Consider the following 22,727-nt stretch of genomic DNA (forward strand, 5'->3'; position numbering starts at 1 on the left):
CAAACAATATCTTTAAATTATAATGATACAATTAACGTGAATAATATCTTTAAATTTGAAGTGATTATATCGGAAATAATTTAAATGGCAATTAATGATTTGTTAAATAGTTGTTAAGGTTTGACGATCTGAAAAAAAATAATATTTCAATCATATTTTACTAAAAGCATTATGTTATTATACATGACTCTGATTTTACATTGTACAATTATGCAATGGTGTAGGAGGATAATGCAGTGGCGTAGGAGTAGACTGAAAAGTAGAAAGGGGGGCAATTTCTGAAAGTGACAAGCAACAAAAATAAAATAACCGACACCAATCTGTAGTCTTAATACTAGCAGTCAATAAGTTAGCCAGTTACCTCTTTCATTTTGAATTCTTGTAAAAATTAATATTTTTCTGATTTTTTCGGTCAATATCAAAAAGGCATATTCCTGCAACGTGAATTATTCGTACTCCTTAATTGGAGCCTTTATATAAGCTAATTCTATTAACAAGACAAACAAGCAAGCGTTAATGATCATTAAAAATTGGTCCAGGTGAGAAATAAATTTATGGAAATTGACCACGACGTTCTCATCTCAAGTCCTGGAGGTCGTGGGTTGGAGTTCGATTCCGACCGGTTTAAAACAAAGATATTTGCTACTTCTCTGCAAAGAACACATGATGTTATTACATTGTGTCGAGCTAGTATACAAAGCAATCTCATGTTCATGCTTTGGTCGATCTGAATATGCATGTCATATAAAAATTTACATGCATATGTTAAGCACTCATCCGCCTTTTTTGTTTGTACATTGCAACACACGCTACTGCTAAAAATCTACTCAGAAGTACCATGAGTGGAAAATAAAAGAGTATAAGAGGAGTTTAGTTTTATATCAGCAGTTTTAGTACTTTGCTCACGATTTCTGTATTGCGGAAATTCTTTGATGTGGTGTTGGATTGTTTTACTATATGGCATCCAACATTATAGAGTCTTAATAAACAAATCTCTATAGTACCTTTGTATTAGAGGACTACGATTTAATTTTAGGGGGGTTGTTGAAGGAGATTTTTTTTTTTTTTGGGGGGGGGGATACCGTTTATTTATTTTGTTTGTAAACTATATTGACACCTTTTCTAATTTTCTACTCTTTGGCAGCATACATTTTAATTGTCAGTACTTTATGACCATCTGTTTTTTTATACCGACTGTTTACTAAGTTGGCTTCATGTTTTGCAATATGCTTACACTAGTACTGTCTGCTTAGATGTGGATTTTCAATAAATCTTTTATCTGAATGCTTTTTTTTCTAGTCATATGAATGTTCCTATGTAACATTTTAATATGTGTGTGTGTGTGTGTTTTTTTTTTATCCATGTGGCTTTTTACTCGATGCTCATTTCTTTCAGTCTGGGACTTATACATGAATTTTATAAATATTGGTCCCAGATTCACTCAGTCGCGCAGCTAATTTATAAGTCTTTATTTTATCACAGTTTGGTGAATTTGCATGTGTGCTAATTTTGTTCCGCTTATGTGTTTGCCTATTTAGTAAAATTGTTATATTTCCTATTTTGTAATTATGTTATAGATATATTACAAAATAGGGAATCATAGCAAAATCTTTGATTATATATGTAATGTTTTACATGTTGAAGTAAACATTCTGACCTGTTCTGGAAACAACACATTGATAGAGTAACCAAAAAAGCAAATAGCATGCCAGGATGTCTTAGTATCAATCTAAGAGCATCTAATATCGAAACAAAGACAAACGCCTATGTTGCAATGTTATTTTTGGTTTTTAATATTATCCACTAAATTGTTAGTGCAAAGTGTATACCAAGTTTGGTTTAAATCGATTTAAAGATGTTGAATGACGGAAAATTTCGCAGGTTTTGACAATGTTAGTTTCTGTGCTGCCTTGTCATCTCAAATGCGTGCCCCCCATATTATAATGTATATAGTTGCAAGATAAAAACGAAGATACATGTACATGTAATGATGAAACAGCTTGACCAACCAGTGGATGAAGGCTTGTGGTCTTTGCGCCATGAACACGCCGTGGCAGTATTTTAGGTGTTGTTTCATGCAGCGGGTGCTCTAGTTTTCATAAATTTTATAGTCCTTGGATCACGTTTCCACAGTCGCACATATAGTTGTCCTTTTCAAAGTGCTCCAAAACCTGCTTTATCTCTTCATATTAGTCGAACTGATAGCATTTATTTCAAGTTATTTTGACAACGAAGTGTCGAGTCTTCTATTTTCGAACGGGGGCCTCGGTGGCCGAGTGGTCTAAGTAATTACTACTGTAATCACTAGCCAGTAAACACTGAGGTTGTGAGTTCGAACCCCGCTCGTGCGGGTGCACTCTACTCCAATCTTAATTGACTAGGATTGTCAGTTTTCCTATCGAAGGTCGGTGGTTTTCTCCGGGCATTCCGGCTTCCTCCACCAATAAAAACTGGCCGCCACGAAATAGCCCAAAAGCGGTGCTTAAAAGTGGCGTTAAAACACCAAAAATCAAAATCAAATCAAATCTATTTTCGAACGTAAATGATTTAAAAAAAAATATTTCATTTAATCTGAAAAAAATCTGAAATAAGACCGGCAAAATAGCAAAACTCTATATAAATCGCTATTTAGTCAGAGCCGACAAGGAGGTTTTTTGCCGGAGCCAGTAAAATACAGGGATGATTCCAGGTGTTTTCAAATGGGTCCCTTGACCATCAAATTGGGAATTTTCATCCCAATTGGGAATTTTTTTATCATAAAATCTTAGAGGATATAACATTATTTTCCTGTAAAAACGGAAAATGTATTAAGTTTTACACTGACTGCTGTAAAGAAGTTGTAACATTTAGAATAATCCTGGATAGGCTACTGATTATGATATATATGATTACCAGATCGCTTGACATTTAGTTGATTGAAACCAGAAAAGTTGTTTCATGAAGATCATTGAACATGATGCACTATCTTTTGAAGGTTTGCATCTTAGCTATGGTAACCTTTAACATATATAACAGCTAACATATACCACTGAAAAAAATCATCCATTTGGTATTTTTTTCAACAACTGGTCATCTTTATAAATTTACCTTGATTTAAATGGATTTCAAATTGGACTGGCCAACTGTTGAATTCAGAAAAGGAATTACAAAAAATTGAGTACTTTATTGACAAGATTTGTTTGTGATTGTTGCTTGCTGTTTAATATGTAGAAGGTTGCCATAGTTTTACTTTAGTTGTTACCCTTAGAAACAGGAAATGTAAGCACTGAACCATTGTTTTATAATATTTAATTATTTGGATCATCTTATTTTATTTTTTTTTCTGAATTGGGAATTTATGTTCACATAAATTATTTTGGGGCAGCCGGCCGATTTTAGGGCCGCTTACCTAAACTATATAGTAGAATCATCCCTGAAAATAGCACCTAAGCCACTGCCATAAAATTATGGGTGCAGGTCGTTTCGTAACCTGGTCGTTTCGTAACTAGTCGATTCGTAACTTAACTAGGTCGTTTCGTACCTGAGACGTTTTGTAACCTTATATCAATATATAATAACAATAAGAGTAGTAGGTTACGTAAAAAGTAATAAAAAGACTTAACTAGTGATGTATGTATATATATATATCTATATTTATTTATTAAATAATTGATTGCACATAAATTTACACTTTACAAGTACAGTTTTGCACACATGCGAATAGAACGTTAACAGAAGAATTTGAATTGTCCATCATCATTTAGATGTACCCCGTCTTTATCAAAGTATTTAGTCTTCTGCCACGTGCTTTGATGTCTCCAATACTTGACACCACTCATCTTTATGTTGCTTAGTTCTTTATTTATCTTCTTTTTTTTCTATCGTAAACCTACCGGAGGCAAGTCGTCCTGCCATCACTAATTTAAAGAGACAATGTAATCGTAGAAAAAGAATAGAGTAAGATAAAGTGTTCTTAAAAAAAAAATTTAACTCCGCCAACGCCGGTCCCCAGCCCGGGTGAAAAAGGAGGAGGGTTATGCAATTGCATGTAAAAGTAAAAAAAAAGGAGAAAATAATTATTTTTTTCAGGTCGTGTGCCATTAATCTACTTAATCACTTTTCACCTACTGTAATTACTTTTTATTACCTGTCATTAGTTGTCATAAAACCATTAAAGCTGTCACCGAGCGTAATTACCAATTAGCCAATTAGCCAATAATTAAAAAGATTTCATAAAATTTTAAATTAAAAATATTACAATATTGTTATTATTAGATGAACAATTTGATCATTTTTAAATAATAATTTTAACTTTTTCATTTAAACTAATTAATTTAAACTAACACTTTATAACCATATATAATTACAAAAGGTACGAAACTTCTCAGTTACAAAACAACGTAGTTACGAATCGACCAGGTACGAAACGACCAGGTTACGAAACGACGTGCATTCAAAATTATCATCATGTGACTCTAAATATAATTTATTTACTTACTTACTGAAGAAAGACAACTCATTTTTAAACGAAATTTCCAACCTTAAAATTTTCAACTACATGCTATCAAGGATTTGTATACAAATCCTTGATGCTATATGTCCATGATTAAAACAAATTAATGCGAATCACTTGTTTGGCTAAGTGCGGGACTGCATTACAGTATTTCGTCGTCTTCATTCGCACCTGCTCCAGCTTCCTGTTTCATTTCCATTGTGATCCTACGCCTTGTGAAGCATTTGCCAATAAAACCTTGTAGGTAATTCAAAAGAACTGTTTTATACAGAATAAAAGATTTTGATTTTGTATTGCAATTGCACCGAAGTAATGCATGACATTAAAACTGACAAAAACACTTTCAAACTGACAAAGTCGTAAACAAATCTTTTCCCGCGAAAAATAAACCATCCTTTTACAGAATTTAATATTATTGCTAATAAAACTAAAGCCACCCTTTACATTAAAACCTTAGGTACAGACAATTATGACGTCTAGAAGGCTTTGTTGCTGATAATTCATTCCTTGATAATTAACTGAAAATTAACTAATTATTAATCCATAAAAAAACTTTCGGATTTTGATCGTCATTTTTTCGTTCCTACGGAAAGTGAATTTTAATAAACCAAGTTGTATAAAATCTTGAGATGCCCCCCTCAGGTCACAGTTGTTTTGTTTTGTCTTGATTGACCTGGACAATAGACAACTGCTGGATAGGTCTTGTTATAATGTAATTTGAGTTATTTCCCTTGCCCAACTTTTTGAAGGTTGATTTTCTTATTTATTTAACTAACCAAATTGAAATTTGTGACAAAAGTAAAGTAACTCTTGCTCATTTTGCGTCAACCAAAACCTATCTGTATAAAAGAAATAAGATATCTACACCACAATAAGTGATTTAAAGGGGGAAATATTATATATACTTATCTCATATTACCGACTTTTGACTGGAGTATATAATTTTTCAACAAGTTACCTACTCTGTGGCAGTCTGTGCCAAACCCAGTCAGTTCGACGGTCCTGATCAATGAAATAGACACAGGTCTGCTTAATTGTATGTCCAGCGTTTTCACCGCCTCGTTTCTGTGACTTACAATGTATTATTGTATTGTGATTATGAGTACATTCAAAAACATAAACAACACAATAAATAAGCTCAATTGATTTTTTTTTGGACATACAAAAATCTGATCTGTCAGACAGAAACCAAAAGATAAAATTGAGAATGGAAATGGGGAATGTGTCAAAGAGACAACAACCCGACCATAGAACAGACAACAGCAGTTTGGCACAGACTGCTATGGTAGAACATGCTGGTACTTGGTCAAGTAAGAGCAACTAAAAGAAGTAAAATCATGGGGGGTGTCAACATACAAATTTGGGTACAGACGTCCAGCTTGGGTATGAAAACACCCCCATTCATATATTGACTAGTGCGAAAATCTCTACTCATCATATATATTTCATAGGAAAATCACAACCCATTTATATATATTTCCTAGCGATCATAACATCTTAATTAGACGTTAACCACATGGGATCATTCACTTTATTAGCTGAAAAGATCAGCACAGTTTTTACAGATATCTTAAAAGAAGATGAACATTTATTTATGACCCCTTGATATATAAATTCCTACCCATTGATATATCCAGGGCTCATGCTAGCAGGCGACTGGGGCGACAAAGTCGCTTTCCTGTCCATCACGTTGCTTTGCCCGACCGTCAAAAGCAATATCTAGTCGCCCTGTTGTTCACAATACTCACTTTCAGTCGCTTTCGTCATCGGCAATTTTCAATTTTGACCAAGTCATGAAACAGCAATTTTTCATTTATAAGTAATGAAATTCAAAGACATAAACAATTTATTTCTTTAGAAAAGAGATGAAAGCATTGACTAAAACCGTCACTTTACAGTCGGTTTTATTTTATTTCATAAAGACAAATTATTTTGTATCACTTATGGTACTTGTTACTCAAGAGCGTACATCAGTTCATTCTAATTTTAGGCAAAATAAGTATGTTACTTCATTAGAACGTGATGAAAATTGCCTTTAGTTTATGTTTAATCCCCTTGTTGCATTAAAAACGTTGTATTCCTTTCCAAATAGCTTGTCAAACATCATTTATTTTTGTAAATTTTCTTCATCCGCCATTGAATTATTTGTACGAACTATGGATCGGAGGCGGGATTAATCGGAAGTGGACCAGCTATGAACGAAATCCGTATTCTTACGATATTAACTACAGACACACGATTGCACAGCAGACTGAAGAATATTGATCCCAAAAGGAAAAATTACGCATTCCACTAGCATTAGCAGACTTTTGGTTAGATCTACTTGCTTAATGTATATGCATTGTTTTTATTTATTGATCAAAGCTAAACTTTGTTAAATTTATATATCTTTTTTGAGAAGCACTGAATTTCATAAACATGATAAACAGAATAGTTTTTTAAATGAATTTTAATTGATATATTATACTTTCTTTTCCGTTTTAATATAAAAAAAGGAGTTCTTTTTAGTGTTTATATACAAATGTATCATTAGTTGGTAGTTTCTGACAAGAAGACTAATATAATTGTGCAACTAGAAATGATAAACTTAAACAACTTTGAATTTGAATTTGAACTGTTACTTTAATTGTATTTGAACAATATAAAAAAATATAAGATACATATGGCCCTTTATATTGCAGTAAAAAACCAAACATTGTAGTGCCGTGAGCAAACGAGCGCTTCTCTTTCAAATCTGACCACTTCTCCCTATCAGTTTCAAAAAGAGACGTCACTTCTCCCTATGATTCTGAAGTAGTGAGAGCCCTGATATCTCTGTTCTCCCCAGGCTGATACGACGCTGTTGTCAAGTTAAAGATCGTCGCTGAGAAGAAAATGAATATTACACCAAATTAAACAAATACTGATCGACTCCAGTCTTTCCTTAACCAGAATTAACCTTATCAGATCACGTAATTGCATAGATTATCATTGAAAAGAAAAAAGAAAAATTCTTAAGATACTTTATTTTGTGTTTCAGCATTAGAAATAAGGGGAAAGATTGAAATACAAAAACTAAACGTTTTTGCTAATGACTTTTCTTATTAATTGACGAACTAAATATGGAATTTTTCATTGGTCAATAATAAAAATCTATTTTGATACGACCAATAAACATGATGAAAACACATGGTAACTTTGCAATTCACAACCACAAATATTTATGAATAGAAGTCGTTTTACAGAAAAAAAATATAAAGTTAACTAGAATTTATGATAAATTCATAATGTGAATCAATAGTTTGGGTCAGAATGTGAAATTTTGTTTTTAACAAACAAAATTCGTCTGTGTATACCTTTATATAGGAAGAGACCCCTGTGAGTTAAATCAAGCCTACATTGTACAATCCATGCAATTTGGGGGGAAAATTTACATGTACTAGTGGTTGTATGTCTGAAGACCTCTGAGGGCCATGTATCCAAGGTGTTGAACCAATGGTTCTATCAGGCTGTCTGAAGACCTCTGAGGGCAATGTATCCAAGGTGTTGAACCAATGGTTCTATCAGGCTGTCTGAAGACCTCTGAGGGCCATGTATCCAAGGTGTTGTACCAATGGTTTTATCAGACTGTCTGTAGTTACCACACTTGAAACTAAGTACCCATATTCGTTTTTTGATATATGTGATTGTGGAGTGGGGCATGGTGTTCTATGAAGATATTTTTTTGGTGTATATACATGTATTATGATTTATAGGTAGAATGGTGTCATTTATGGCAGTCTGGCAGATTTTGAATCAGAAACTTTATATAGTTACGAATCTAAGCTTACATTCTGCAACTTTGTTATATATTGAAGCATCTGCTGTAGCCCCACTTGACAAATTGAATGTCAATGACCAAAAACATATGTAAACAGGACAGTTCCATTTCCACTCTTTGTGTGTATTCATTTTAAAAAGGGGGCATTTTTTTATTGTAATTAACATGTATGTTGTATTTCAAAATCATATTATCTCTTATGACATGTGTGAAGTTTAACAGTTAAGGCCAAAAAAAATAATATATGTGTTTTTGCTAACGTGCTGAAAAAAAATAGGGTAGGTACATGAAGGTAGGCAATATCATTTTATTTTACAAACATTTTTTAACTGGTTACTACTAGCCAATCTGTCTGACTTTAACAGTGCTTGTTCCAAAATGGCATAAAAAGTGTTGGGGTAGGTAGGGTTAGCGTAAACACATGTATTATTTTTTTTGGCCAAACTAATGTTAAATCAGCTGTTGTTTTAATATTTGTGAATAAATTTAACAGAAAACTATCAAATTTCTACTATCAACATTGAAATAACAAAAAAAATCATTAAGATCAAACAATCTCATTTATACAATCAATTATTAATTTATTACGCTTGAAAATTGATATAATCATGGAAGTAATATTACTTCCATGATATAATGAACCTAATATCTACATCATCAGCTGATAACAGGTAAAAGTGGACTTTGAAAGCTGAGAATTAACAGTTGTGTGACAAACCTTTCCCATGATATATTACATTTAATTGTTTTTATAGACATTGATTCAAACTGTCCTTCCCATATTACATCCAGTTCTTTCTAAGACATTATAATTAACACAAAGATGTCATTAAACAATGGTGGCTGTAAGTGTAAAAGTAACGTTGATTGCCAAAAACTGAGTCCATTTATCAGTAAAATTCAGTAAAAATGTGTCTTCAGATGCTATTTCTTACCTTGAAGAATTTTATTTCCTAGTTTTAAAACAGTCCATGAAGGGATTAAAAGTAAGTTTTCGATGTCTAAAAAATGTAATTCAGACTGTACTAAAATGTTAACTGCAAAGAAAAGGAATAAGCTATAAGTCCACTTATCAATAAAATATGGAAATAAGAAGAAAATGTTCTCAAAATTTTGATTCAGACATTATCTCTTAATCATAAAAAATCTGTCAAAGTTTCATAAAATTTTATGAAGGTTTGATTGATGTTTTTAAAAAACTTTCAACTCATACTGTTTCTAAATGTTAACTGTAAAAAAAACTTAGTTAATTTATCATTTAAATACAGAAAAATGAAAAAAAAAAAATCTAAATTTTGCTGTGTATACTGTCTTTGATAATGAAAAGCTTTTGCCCAAGTTTCATTTAATTCCATGAAGATTTGATAAATGTTGATGATGCCGGAATGTAGGATCGCTATGTCTTGCTTCCTCCAAGTACTGCAAAATGTAAATGCTACAGGCTCGATAAAAATGAAAAAACTACTTCAACCCAAGGAAAGTTAATGTGCCTTCCTACTGTCAGAAACCTTATTAACAGCTGTCATTAGCTGTACATGTTGTTCCTCTGTCAGGATCTCAGAACTGATTTTGTTTACTTGTTGCCTGGCTCTCCTTGTTTACAATGTTAAACAGTTACTCCTGTAACTTCAGGTTAACTTTATGTCTAGCTATAGGAATTATCCCATGATACCATAGATACTTTTAAGTTTAAGTTACTGAGTGTACTACAGGTGCCATATAGTATTAGAGTTAAGCAGGCAAGGATATTAGTGGCTGGTTTCTTCAGTTCCATTTCTCTTTTTCTATTGACAATGGTGGAATATTAAATTTTATCAAATTTGATTTAATATGATTTTGGTCACATCTATGTTCTTCCAATAAAGGAATGCCAATTTGGCATTGACTTGAAATATTTAACACCACAATTGCTTTGTCTGTAAGGACTAAGATAAGATAAGATAAGATATTGGTTTAAAATCCAAAATTATAGGATTGTTACCAAGACAATAAACATTGGCTATACATAAACATACAAACATATATCTGACCACATTTATAAGCATTGTATATATATATTTGTATATCCCCTCCGTTATTAAAAGAAAATATTTATTGTTACAATGATAAATGTATATAATCTCAGCTGAGGAGGTGGTACCACAAAGTTATTTAGTACTCAATAAAGCATTTCTAGAATTGTACATGTCGCTTATGAATTTTACAATAATTCTAATTATATCAGTCTCACCACACGTATACAAAAATTTAAATCTTGCTTCATTAGTCATATTTAAAAAAGAGGGAACTATTTCACTAATTTTGGAAAATAATTGTTCTCTAATTGTATTTAGTTTTGTACATTTCATAGTGAAATGAAATTCATCTTCTACTTCTAAAAGACACAAGGGACAAATTCTTTCTTCTACAGGAGTTTTTGCGTGTCGACCTTGTTCAATTTTAAGAACACTATTACTTATGCGAATTTTGGCAAAATGTCCTATTACTTTTCTGTCAATACTTAACAATAAATAGGTTTCCAATTTGTAATTTTCTTTAAGCTGTCTATATGTTCTGAGCTTATTACAGTGCAATGATTTATCATCACAAAAAATATTTTCTTTCCAATAATTCAGATATCTATCATTAAGTTTAGTATGAAGTGCATATGATAAACACCTTTTTGAAATAGTATCATGATTTTCCCAAACATGTGAAAAATTTAATGTAGCAAGTAACTGTTCAATCTTTTTTGCAAATCCATTGGTTAATTGCATGTTTGAACTATATACATCTTTAAGTAAACAATTATTACCAGATTTTATCACATGCAACCAGAAGCCAATTGACAGTTTTAAAGCTTCTATAAAAACTGGATACATACCAAGTTCAGCTAGTACTGCTAAATTGACAGCCGTTTTATTTACTCCAATTAAAGTTTTTGCAAATTTAATCTGAATTTTAATGGTAGCCAATGACCAATATATTGACTCTAGATTTGTAATATCTTTAATCATATCTTTAATCATATATAGACCAAACTTCACTACAATAAAGAAGTATAGGTTTAACACAAGCATCAAAAAGCTTTAGGTGAGGTAATACATTAATATCTCCAGAAAATAACAGTTTTCTAATACAAAATATAGGACTATGAAGAGTTATCTTTCTTTGGTCCCTAAGATAGATTGAAGAGAGGTGAGGAAAAAAGCATAGAACTCACTGTCCTCTGTATTGAAGTGTTTAGTAAATACAGATGGTTGTATTTCTAGTTGATATGGACCAGATATTTATATCATGAAATCTACACAATCTTATCTCACTAGTATTCTCCCATGAAATTTTAAACATTTGAAAAATAATATATGATAATGAGGATGGGTATTAAGGAATATAATCATTGTCCACCATGTTAAAAAATTTACTTACATCAATATATATACATGGTATTATAGGTCAGGGATTTCAATCTCAGTTCTAGTCATGCAAGTTGTTCCAGAGTAACTAATGTATCATTGGACTTTAATTGTTAAAAATGGGACAATGTTGAGAACATATGTTATACAGGTCTTAAATAAATAAAAATATACAATATCTTTGTTTTTCATGGAGGCAAGTTAGTTCCCTTTCAATTTTTAACTGGGTTTGCTGAAGGAAAAATCTAGTAATTACATGTTAAAATTGTTTGGAGATATTATTTGATGAATTTAATTGTTTAACAAATCTTATTGAAATTTTATACAGAGCTATAATCTGATATAAATCATCCTGAACATTGTTATAAATTGTATTCAAAATTGATAAGAGCAAACTCATTTTTACATCGGATGACCGTGAGGGCATTCCGGTGTATTGCTGTGGCCTAGATTTCCATTACATAACTTTCGTGTTGGGATTGTAACCGATCTATGAACATAATGAATACGTGGACATTATCGAGTGCAAAATAACATTCCTTATCGCTTGTTATAAATTCATTTTTTCAATGGATACTCCTAAAAATATTTTTTTTAGAACATAAATTAATAATATGAAAATGTTTTGTCGTTAGAAATATATATATATAAGTAAAAAATCTTTAATATCTATGCACACGTACAGAAAAAGTGTGTTAACGCATGCGGAAGAATATCGCAAGAATGTTTGCTATCTCCCATGCAGAGTTATTGATCCTTGCTCTCTCGCAAGGACCAATAACTCTGCATGGGAGATAGAACGTTTTGCGGGAAAATATGAATGCCTACTCAAATCCAATCTATTAGAAAAGTCGAATTATTACAGAAGAGTGTCCACCATGCACTTGCACTGCACTGTTATTAATATAGTAGAATAGAATGATATACAAATGGATGAAAATTATATATACATGTAACTGTAATATACAAATATTAATATAATATTTTATAACAACAAACCAGAGTATACTGATTTGTATCACTACAACATAATAGTTATTACGATGAGGTTGAATTCCATGTCATTTATTTATCATCCACACACGAACTTGTCTCAGAAAAAAAATATCTGTACATTAACCCTGAGAACAGTATATCTAATTAGGTAGTGTCAAGTCCCGTTAATATATATGTTCTGATTAACCTGGCTGTCAGGTATAGAGATGTGATTTTTTTTTCTGAGACAAGTGCTTGTGACCATCCACAAGAACTTGCAGTCATCCGATGTTCAGTACTTCAGTACTTTGAGTCTGAAAAGACATGTATGAGCTGCAAAGATAGTCCTGATGTTGCAATTGGCAAGTTGGATATTAGATATATTTTATCTGTTGACTTATTGTAAATTCAATATCGATTTTAATCCCCTTCCCCCAAAAAAAATAAAATAAAAAAAAGGAGATAGACAAAGATTTTGCCAATTAAAGTGTGGCTAGGTAAACCCAGGATCTGTTTATCACATCTCTGTTAGGATCTTAAATAATAAAAGTGTGGATGTTTGACACCGGGTTAAAGACTTGCAATCAATGTGTCCATTTTATTTTGCAGTATAGAGTTACTATAAATTTGAATTATACATATAAACATGTGTCTACAAGACTGCAATAGGATAGAGGTCAGCCTAACCTAATGCTACCTTGTCTCTCCACATTGTTTTAGAATCAATGCGAGTGTGTGTACATGCAAGCTTATGTTGACTTATATGAATTGTTATTTAATTGCATGTAATTCGGATTCATATACAAATCATTTCAGATATTTTAGGGAAAGGATTTATATTTTGGTACCTTTTTTTTATCTCCAGGTTTGCCTGTGTTAGTTTTCGGGAGATACATTTTATATATCATGTAGATCATTTGGATAGCTATTTTTTATCAGTTTAGATAGATATATAATAAAGTGATAAAACTTATACTACTTCTGATTGAGATATATGTAAGATTAATGAATGCTAGTAATTCTATTTAATATAGCTATTATTGGTAACTTTTATGACCTTTTACAATGAGAGTCTTTATTTAGTTGATAACTTCCCCCATCAAAATGTCATTTGTCCATGTTTGTACATTGTTCATCAAACCAATTTAGGAAGTGACAGTGTAGTATTAGTCACGCCACTCTTATACACAATTATATACACAAAAGGACAACATCTGTCACACAAACTTTATCTGTTGGAGTTATTGTTGAATGTATGTAGATTTTTCTGGGGTAATATATTAGAGCATGTATGTATTTTAACTTATTTCTATTTTTAGCAAGTGGTATAACTATTTCTAATAATGTTGTGATAGTTTATTGTAGTGAAACATGAAATTTTGATTTTATATTGTAAGATTGAAGCATTTTCTATTTGATACACAAGAGTTCAATAAAAAATGATCTGTTCATAAAAAAAAAAGAAAAATAAGGAAGTTATGAAAACTACTTTCTACTAAACAAAAGCAAAATAGGAAATATTTTTATTTCATTTCATCACACTTTTCAGTTTCTCTAAGATAAGAGCCCAAATTTGGCAATTTTTTTTTTAGTTTAACTCACCTGGCCAATATGAGCTTTTAAAATTGCTTGACCTCTTTCATCCCTGCTCTGTTCCTGTAATCATTTCTATTAGCTCTTAGAAATAAATTTTTTTCTTTGGATCTACTGGAAACTAGAAATATTCAGGTGTGGTGCCCTTTTAAATCAGATTGGCATGAAACACGTACAAAAATTTCAGGATTCAAATCCTAGATCAGAGTACACTAGTGTGGACATATATTCCATCTGTCTGTTACTCAATTTGGATTTGTATGGTGTTAATTTAAGAGATTTCCAGTCTCTGCTTGAAAAGAATCTGCAGTAAATCTTTGAGGGGTACCTAGGTGACCTGGTGCAAAACAATATTTCTGACCCGCTGCTGAACATAATGGTAAAACATCAATTTTGACCTTTTCTATGCAATTACATATCATTTTTTGAGAAAATTGAGGCAAAAAAGTCAATTGGTGGTTACTTTTAACAAATATTTCAGATGACACATATAGACTTTTCAAATTGTCATGATTCTTAATTAGCAAGTACAAAACCAGGTTCAGTCCACCATTTTCTACATAAGAAAATGCCTGTACCAATTCAGGAATATGACAGTTGTTATCCATTTGTTTGATGTGTTTGTTTTTTAGCTCACCGGGGCCCAAAGGTCCCCATGTAAGCTTATGCCATCACTTGGCGTCCGTCGTCGTCTGTCGTCATAAACTATTTAAAAAATCTTCTCTGAAACTACTGGGCCAAATACCTTCAAACTTTAACTAAATGTTCCTTAACGTATCTAGTTTATAAATTGAATCCGAAGTTTTGATCCATCGACAAACATGGCCGCCATGGCTAAAAATAGAACATAGGGGTCAAATGCAGTTTTTGGCTTATATCTCAAAAACTAAAGCTTTTAGAGCAAATCTGACATGGGGTAAAATTGTTCAATTGGTCAAGATCTATCAGCTCTGAAATTTTCAGATGAATCGAACAACCCATTGTTGGGTTGCTGCCACTGAATTGGTAGTTTTAACAAAATTTTGCAGTTTTTTGTTATTATTTTGAATATTATTATAGATATATATAAACTGTAAGCAGCAATAATGTTCAGCAAAGTAAGATCTACAAAAAAGTTAATATGACCAAAATTGTCAATTGACCCCTTAAGGAGTTATTGCCCTTTAAAGACAATTTTACACAATTTATTCAAGTTTGCTAACATTTAAAAATCTTATCCTCTGAAATTAGGGGAGCGATTCAGGCTCTTGAGAGCCTCTTGTTTCATTTTGCCATTTGATTGGGGACCTTACTTTTTGAATTTTCCTCGGAGTTCAGTATTTTTGTGATTTTACTTTTTAAGTCAGTATCATACATTCAAAGTGAGATGCTACTTTGAGTCTCTAGTTATGTATAGAACATACATGTAAGGTAAAATACAAATGCAGATCTTTGGAATCAGTTTTGTTGACTATTTGTCCATGCATGCTGTTAACTCACTATTCTCCAGGTATTCAAATTTGCTTAAAATAATAAAAGATCCAGGACCATTTGAAATTTTAAGTGAAAGATCCTCCATAAGAAATTCAAAGGTCGTGTATAAAGCATCAGTGTAAAGAATGGTAAGGCCTTGACTTTTGTAATTTTAAAATGAAAAGTCCCCTCCTAGAAAAGACAGGACTTGGACCCACACTAATTTTAACCCCTGAAGAATGATACAACTGCAAACCAAGATGGCAACTCTTTAAATTTGACGGCAATTATGTTCTATATAAATAAAATTTGGATACAAATTATTTAAGAAATTCTATTATTGCATGATAATCATTTAATGTTAAATAATTGTGCATAAAATCTTGTGGGAAAATGCATGTACCTTAAAAGACCTCCCTAATTTGAACTATTCCTCGCTTAATTCATCATCATTATAGATATAAGGAGTTGTGGTCTGATTGATCAAGTATAAACCAGAGACCAAATGATTTGGATTTAAACAACTACAGGTTATTTGGTGGTTTTAAACAATGAGCAAACCCCACCTTATATTATAGTAAGCTATAAAAGGCCCTGGCATGCCAAATGTGAAACAATTCAAAAGAGAAAACTAACAGCCTGGTTATTGTTGAAAAAAATATGGCAGACAACAACCAACAACAACCACTGGATTAAAGGCTCTTGACTTATGACAGGCACATTAATATTAAGGTGGGATTAAACATGTTTGTAAGTGCTCATCAATCCTCCCATAACCTGGGATAGAGATACAAGAGCACAAAAGAAGAACAAACTAAAAATCAGTTGGAAACTGCTTGACTAATGATTATATAAGATTGGTATAGAGCATGAAAACCGAAAAAAAACAACAAAAAGTATCTACCTAAGCACAGTTACTGAAAGTGTTAAGTGTAAAAGACAGACAGAAGATACAAAAGGGATATTCAAAGTCGAAGATAAACTAACAAAGCCATGGTAAAAAACGAAAAATGACCAAAAGATATCATAAACAGCCTGAGAAAAGCATAACCTTGTGCAATGCCAATATATTGACAGGATGTAGAGCCCTAAGTGTTTATAACTGTATCACAATACATATTTAGTAATGTTTAAAATTATTAATATTAAAATCAATGTAAGTACCTAAGGTGAATGTCATGACAAAACTTAACAATACATGTACTTGTAAAAATAAAAAAATCTTTCCCAATGTCCTTATTTACAAATCTCATGACACAACTTAACAATACTTGTAAAAAAAAAATCTTTCCCAATGTCCTTATTCACAAATCTGACGATGTTGATTTATTTCAATTCCAGTTTTATTTCATTTAGCTGATATGAAAAGCAATGATATCAGAAAAGAATGCTGTTCAAATATTCTCCATTTTGATAAAATTTCTTAAACCAAATTTGAATACAACTGGATTGACTTAAAGTATAAGTGTCCCATGGGTACAAATTTATCAATATAAGACTTGTCTTCTCTTTGGATCCCATTGGTCATGTGTATTTTTTCTGATGTCTATTGTCATTTATTAATAAGTTTACAGAAAGTTTCTTATTAGTAAGAGTTGGTTTGTGGAGCATTCCTCATTCATGTATAAAATATATTCTGTACCTTCTTAAAATAAACCACAGTTTCACAATAAACATGATAAACAATATAGTTTTTTTCCCCTGTTGCATTAATACTGAGATACATGCAAGTTTGCATGTACATGTAGGAAAAATTATTTTTGGGATTCTGCTTGATAAAAATACTTAACTGATATTTAACTTCTGGGGGTACTTTAATGATATAATAGGTATCAGTGGTTTAACATAAGCCCTTATTTTGATATCCTGGTCAAATAGGATACAGATTACTTGAAAGATGCTTGGGTACATGTATTGTAAAAGGGTCATTTGGGGGGAATAGACAATAGGTCAGATTTGAATATTAAATACTTGAACTTTTATCTGTTATAATGTTTATGACCTGAAAATAAATATTTACCCTTTCGATTTAAAATACCTTGTTTATTTACCTGTAATTCTCCTACGTAAAAACTTGTGCAATCTGTCAGAAGATGGTTTTATTTCATTATCACCCTACCTGTACCTCTCAGTATTGATATTACCTTTTCTAGAGTGAGTTATTTCCTGTTGACGAGGTTTTAGGAAATAGCTACGACAAAAGATCATTTGGAAATATTTACTAGGAGGAAATCTTACTTGTTCTTATTCATAGTGTTAATCGATTGTTAGTATAAAAATAAAGTGGTAAGTATATTTTGGCTAACTTATTTTTGTTCTAAGTACATCATGTGCAGTAATTGTTTTCCTGTATTTAATATATATATAGCATTTTAATTTAATGAAGGAGTTTTTTTATGTCATAGGTTATAGTGTCTTGTTACATGACATTTTATAAAATAAAACTTGTAATGTGTTATTCCAATGAAATAACTGTTGATAAATTGTTTTCGTGATTAACTAAAAAGAAAGAATTCAATGTTGTAACATTTCTCAGGTAAAAATATGTGATAACATCCAGGATCTTCACATCACAGAATCTTTTTTATTCTTTCTTCTTTATTCATTTGGAATAAACATTCAACTGCTATTTGAATTGATTTGGTTTCTCCTAAAAATATTCTTTTATATAAGAAGTAACACACAATTTTGTGACATTCTTATAGCTGTTGTCTTGAAGACTATCTTTTTAATATTTATTCAATTCACATGGGAAATGTAGATGAATGTCTTTCCTTTTTGCAAGTCCATGGACTTACCTGCCAAGGTCCAGATTTGTTGGTAGTTCACTGTAGTTCAATAACTGAACTAAAGATTTGAACATTTGTATTTGTACAGTAGTAACCTTTTTCCATAAAGCAATAATTCAGAAACTTCGCCAACATTGTCGATTCAGAATTACTGAAAGCTGATCTTTTTCTTCCTTCTTTTTATGTACCTATTCAGCTATAAACTAAGGGAGGAACTAAGTAGTAACTATTGTTCACGTCACGAGTTATGGCCCTTTATCAGCTATGAACTAAGTAGTAACTATTGTTCACGTCAAAACTTATGTCCATTTATCAGCTATAAACTAAGTAGTAACTATTGTTAACGTCAAGAGTTCTGGCCATTTATCAGCTATGAACTAAGTAGTAACTATTGTTCACGTCAAGAGTTATGGCCCTTTATAATTGTATGAATTGATATTGTTTGTAATCTTGTTTTAGACCCTGTACATCAGAAACCACAACTTATGAATGATATCCATATAAAATCTTCTTTTCATCATATTATAACTAAAATCTTATTTTTATTTTTCAGAAATTAACTAGTCATGGCAACTAAAGTAGACCTCCCAAGTGCTGACCCTAAATTGTTAGGAGCTATTTCCAAGGCCTCAACAGAATCAATGCACCATGTGAAGACTGACGAGAAAAATCCACTGCCTAGTAAAGAAGGTAAGACAAAAACATTCCATAAAACATTTACAAATTAAAGTAACAATAGCTTTGATTAATGGAGACTTCTATTTTACTTTTACAATGTAGAATAAACATTACAAGTATTTCTGAACCCAGTAGTGGATATTACAGCTAATTGGGTTAGGGGATTAAAGAAATTTTTTTTGAAAAAAGTGCGTTATTGATCTTGAAGGAGGATATTGCTCAACTCACTGTTTAAAAAACCCACTATTATTGCCAAATTTTCATATGTATTTTCCTTTCAGGTTTAAATGTTCGGTAATTGATGATGGTTAATTTCTAATGTATAAATAAGTAAATTTGTGTATAATGTTACCATCAAGAAAGCAACAGAATGTACTTTAGATTTTATAATGGATTTCACCAATATACATGTATTTGTAATCATAATATTCTTGCACAATAAGCTTTTATCACATTATGAATCCAGACTTGTTCATTTTCATTTTATAGATATACAATAAGAACCTATAATATTATATGGGCTACATTTAGGAGATTGTGGACGAAATTATACTTGCATTGTAACTTCTGTTAGAAATGCACATCTTAAATCACTCAATGCACCTCTTTCTCCTTAGGTTAAATTACGAAACCTACACAAAAGACACATACAATTTTTAATCAAACTGACAACTTTTAACTTTTTTGTAATCAGCTTTCACCAGTGCCTTGAGTTCAGTATTGTGTAAAAAGATATAGTGTGCAGCCTTACACATATAAGTGTAAATGCACACCTGGTATTTTACAAAGCACCCTTTCAGCATTGATATCAAACTTTTAACAAATTAAGTAATCTTTGTAAGGAACGTTTTTTATCAATCAAGCTTGACTTCACCTTAAATTGAACAATTTATCTTGTCTCAGTAATGATGAATTGATTAGATTTCCTGTATAAAATGTCAAGTGATATGAAATTGTTCAAGTTTTGCGTAGGATTATACATTTTATACCATATTTAACCCAATAAATTCTTGTATCTTATTCTGTTTGTCTACATCAATTTCCGCTAAACAGTCAATAAACTAAAAGACGAAAACTGAGTAAAATTTAAAGTCTGCATTTGATTCAAGCGAGAATATAAATGCATGTTTTTTTTAATTTTAGTTCATTTATATGTTTTGGAGTTTATTGTGACATCCATTTTCACTGAGCTAGTACACAATTTTATTTAGGGGCCGGCTGAGGACCACCCCTGGGTGCGGGAATTTCTCGCTGCGTTGAAGACCCATTGGTGGCCTTCGGTTGTTGTCTGCTCTTTGGTTGGGTTGTTGTCTCTTTGACATATTCCCCATTTCCATTCTCAATTTTATTTTATGCTGTAAATTATGCCTTGAGGATCATCAAAGTAACAGAAGAATCCAGTTAAGCTATCAGCCACCTACATTAACCTGTTATATTACTCAGCAATACAGACTAAGCTATTTCAGATTTTTTTTTACAACATTGGCTTCTGACTTGTTATAAGTGGACATCTACAGTGGTGATCAGAATTCATTCAATTTGCTTACATAGACAGTTTTATTAGACGACTTTCACATTAATTATGCATTTTCTTGTACAGTACCAATGTCACAATGCTTATGTTATTACACACAGGTAGAGTGAATTGTTCAATGAAGTCAGTAATGCAGGTTGACCTGAGGTATCTCATTCATAAAAAAAAGAACTCAAAATTGGTCTATAGAGTACTGTGCAAGGCTGTAAGAATGATAATTTCAGTTTGTGTTCAGTGCTTTTCCTTAAATTTCAAATCTATCATATAATCATTGAAATATGTCTACCTTTGTCAAAATGAATACAGGAGTCTTTGCAATTTGACCAAATTAATGTGTAACCTTTTAAGATCTATTACACCTCTGACACAACCTCCCCTTTTTACCCTTGCAAAATAGAATAGAATAAGAATAATACATTTGTAATAAAATATGATTTTTCAGAACTGCATTTATACAAAGCATATTCTGTTTGATTCTTTACAGAGAGCTTGTACTTGAGTGACATTGGTCAGTCTTCCCATTGATAATTTTGATGGTTCAGGTCATTCCCATCTTGTGACATATCTATAGTAATTAGGTGTTGGTAGGTAACATATACCTGTCTTATTTGATACACCTATTATTGTAAGATATGAAATGTATATGATACTTGTGAATAATTGCTTATGGATAAATGGTTTTATGGAATGTAGACTTGCTATAAAGTAAACAAGGTTATTAACACCTTCACTACTTTACTTTTTAGAGGATTAACTTCTCCAACGAAAAAAAAAGTTTAGAAGACAAATTATTAATGTTCCTTTCTGCAAATTATGGATAGAAATTAAGAAAATTCTGAAGTAATTAGGGGGAATGAACTTTACAGGTATATGACAGTATAAGGGTTAGAGGTTATTTGAAAGGTTCAGTTATTCAAGGATCAAGTTTTATGCCCACACAATGTTTTTGTATGATGGAAACTTGAGATTTGTGCTGAATCTTCATTTTGTGCAAAATATTCTATCAGACCTGGGCCTGCTACATTTACTGGTAACATCAAAACCATGATTTGAAGAAAACTCAGCCCCTTAAAACTTGAATTAGTCCGGACATGGTCTGGACATGGTCTGGACTATGTTTTCAACTATTAATTGAAATGAGACTTAATCCTAGTATTAATGTTAAGGTACATCTGATGAAATTTAGTGGGAACAGTCCAGAAAATGTAGACTGAACAGTAGTAAATACCCTATAAATAACACTCATCCTTAAAGTACAGTTTGAATAGTTATTTTTGATAGCAGCATGAGTCAGCCTTGAAAATTTGATACTGTTTGATTATTTATTAGATTATTTGTAAAAATATGAGTAATAGTTATACATGTAAATGTTTTTGTTTTGCCTGAAAAGATAAAATTGAATAAATTCAATATACTGCATAATTCTTTTATTTATAAATGTAATTTTTTACTGCTAGGTGTTAAATGTAAAAGTTGCTTAACTTCATATTATATAATGATCAAGGTAAACAAGGTCTGATATTTAATCAAACTTACTACACTTTTCTTAACCAGTATCTGTTATACTTGAATAGACATAATCTGTACAAAATTTCACTTGCAAGGAGTGAGACAGGGTTCAAATAAGTACATTGACATTTTATCTTGTATTTGTACAAGGAATGTCAAAACGTGCGCTAAACATGCAGTAAATTTGTGCAAATTTAAATTTTATATGCCATCAGAATTGTTAAGAGATTAAACAAGGCATGTTAGTAAGCTTGATCTTTTGAAAGTTGTGTTCTTTACATTTTCAGGATTTTTTCTTTTAGTTACAGAACAGAGAAAGGATTGATAGATCTATTTTTGTTTATTTCAACTTTTAAGGCTGATTTATCTTCTTTTTTTTCTTGAAATTCAGGGGACCTTAAAAGTGGCCTTACTATATATACCATGTCCTTTTACATGTCAAGATGGCTATTGTCCACCAGATTATTTATAATTTCTTACTTTTAATTTCTTAATCATGTTAATAGTTGTA

At 31.4% G+C, this 22,727-nt stretch overlaps 1 protein-coding gene across 14 annotated transcripts in view; it reads left to right on the forward strand.

The window, feature by feature from the left end:
• Positions 1-4,634: 4,634 nt before the first annotated feature.
• The window catches only part of LOC127715532 (thymosin beta-like), a 49,907-nt gene continuing 31,814 nt past the window's right edge, over positions 4,635-22,727 (forward strand). For 2 of the 14 annotated variants that reach the window (XM_052221603.1, XM_052221604.1), the window contains exons 1-2: positions 17,797-17,992; positions 19,049-19,185. In XM_052221603.1, coding sequence (XP_052077563.1) covers positions 19,062-19,185 — 124 coding nt within the window. In that variant the 5' untranslated portion in view covers positions 17,797-17,992; positions 19,049-19,061. Of the gene's footprint in view, positions 4,737-13,790; positions 13,951-17,791; positions 17,993-19,048; positions 19,186-22,727 lie in introns of those variants that run through there. The other 12 variants (XM_052221600.1, XM_052221601.1, XM_052221599.1 and 9 more) reach the window with 12 other exon arrangements.

Source organism: Mytilus californianus, unplaced genomic scaffold, assembly GCF_021869535.1.
Source record: "Mytilus californianus isolate M0D057914Y unplaced genomic scaffold, xbMytCali1.0.p SCAF_9, whole genome shotgun sequence".
In the NCBI taxonomy this organism is placed as follows: Eukaryota; Metazoa; Mollusca; class Bivalvia; order Mytilida; family Mytilidae; genus Mytilus; species Mytilus californianus.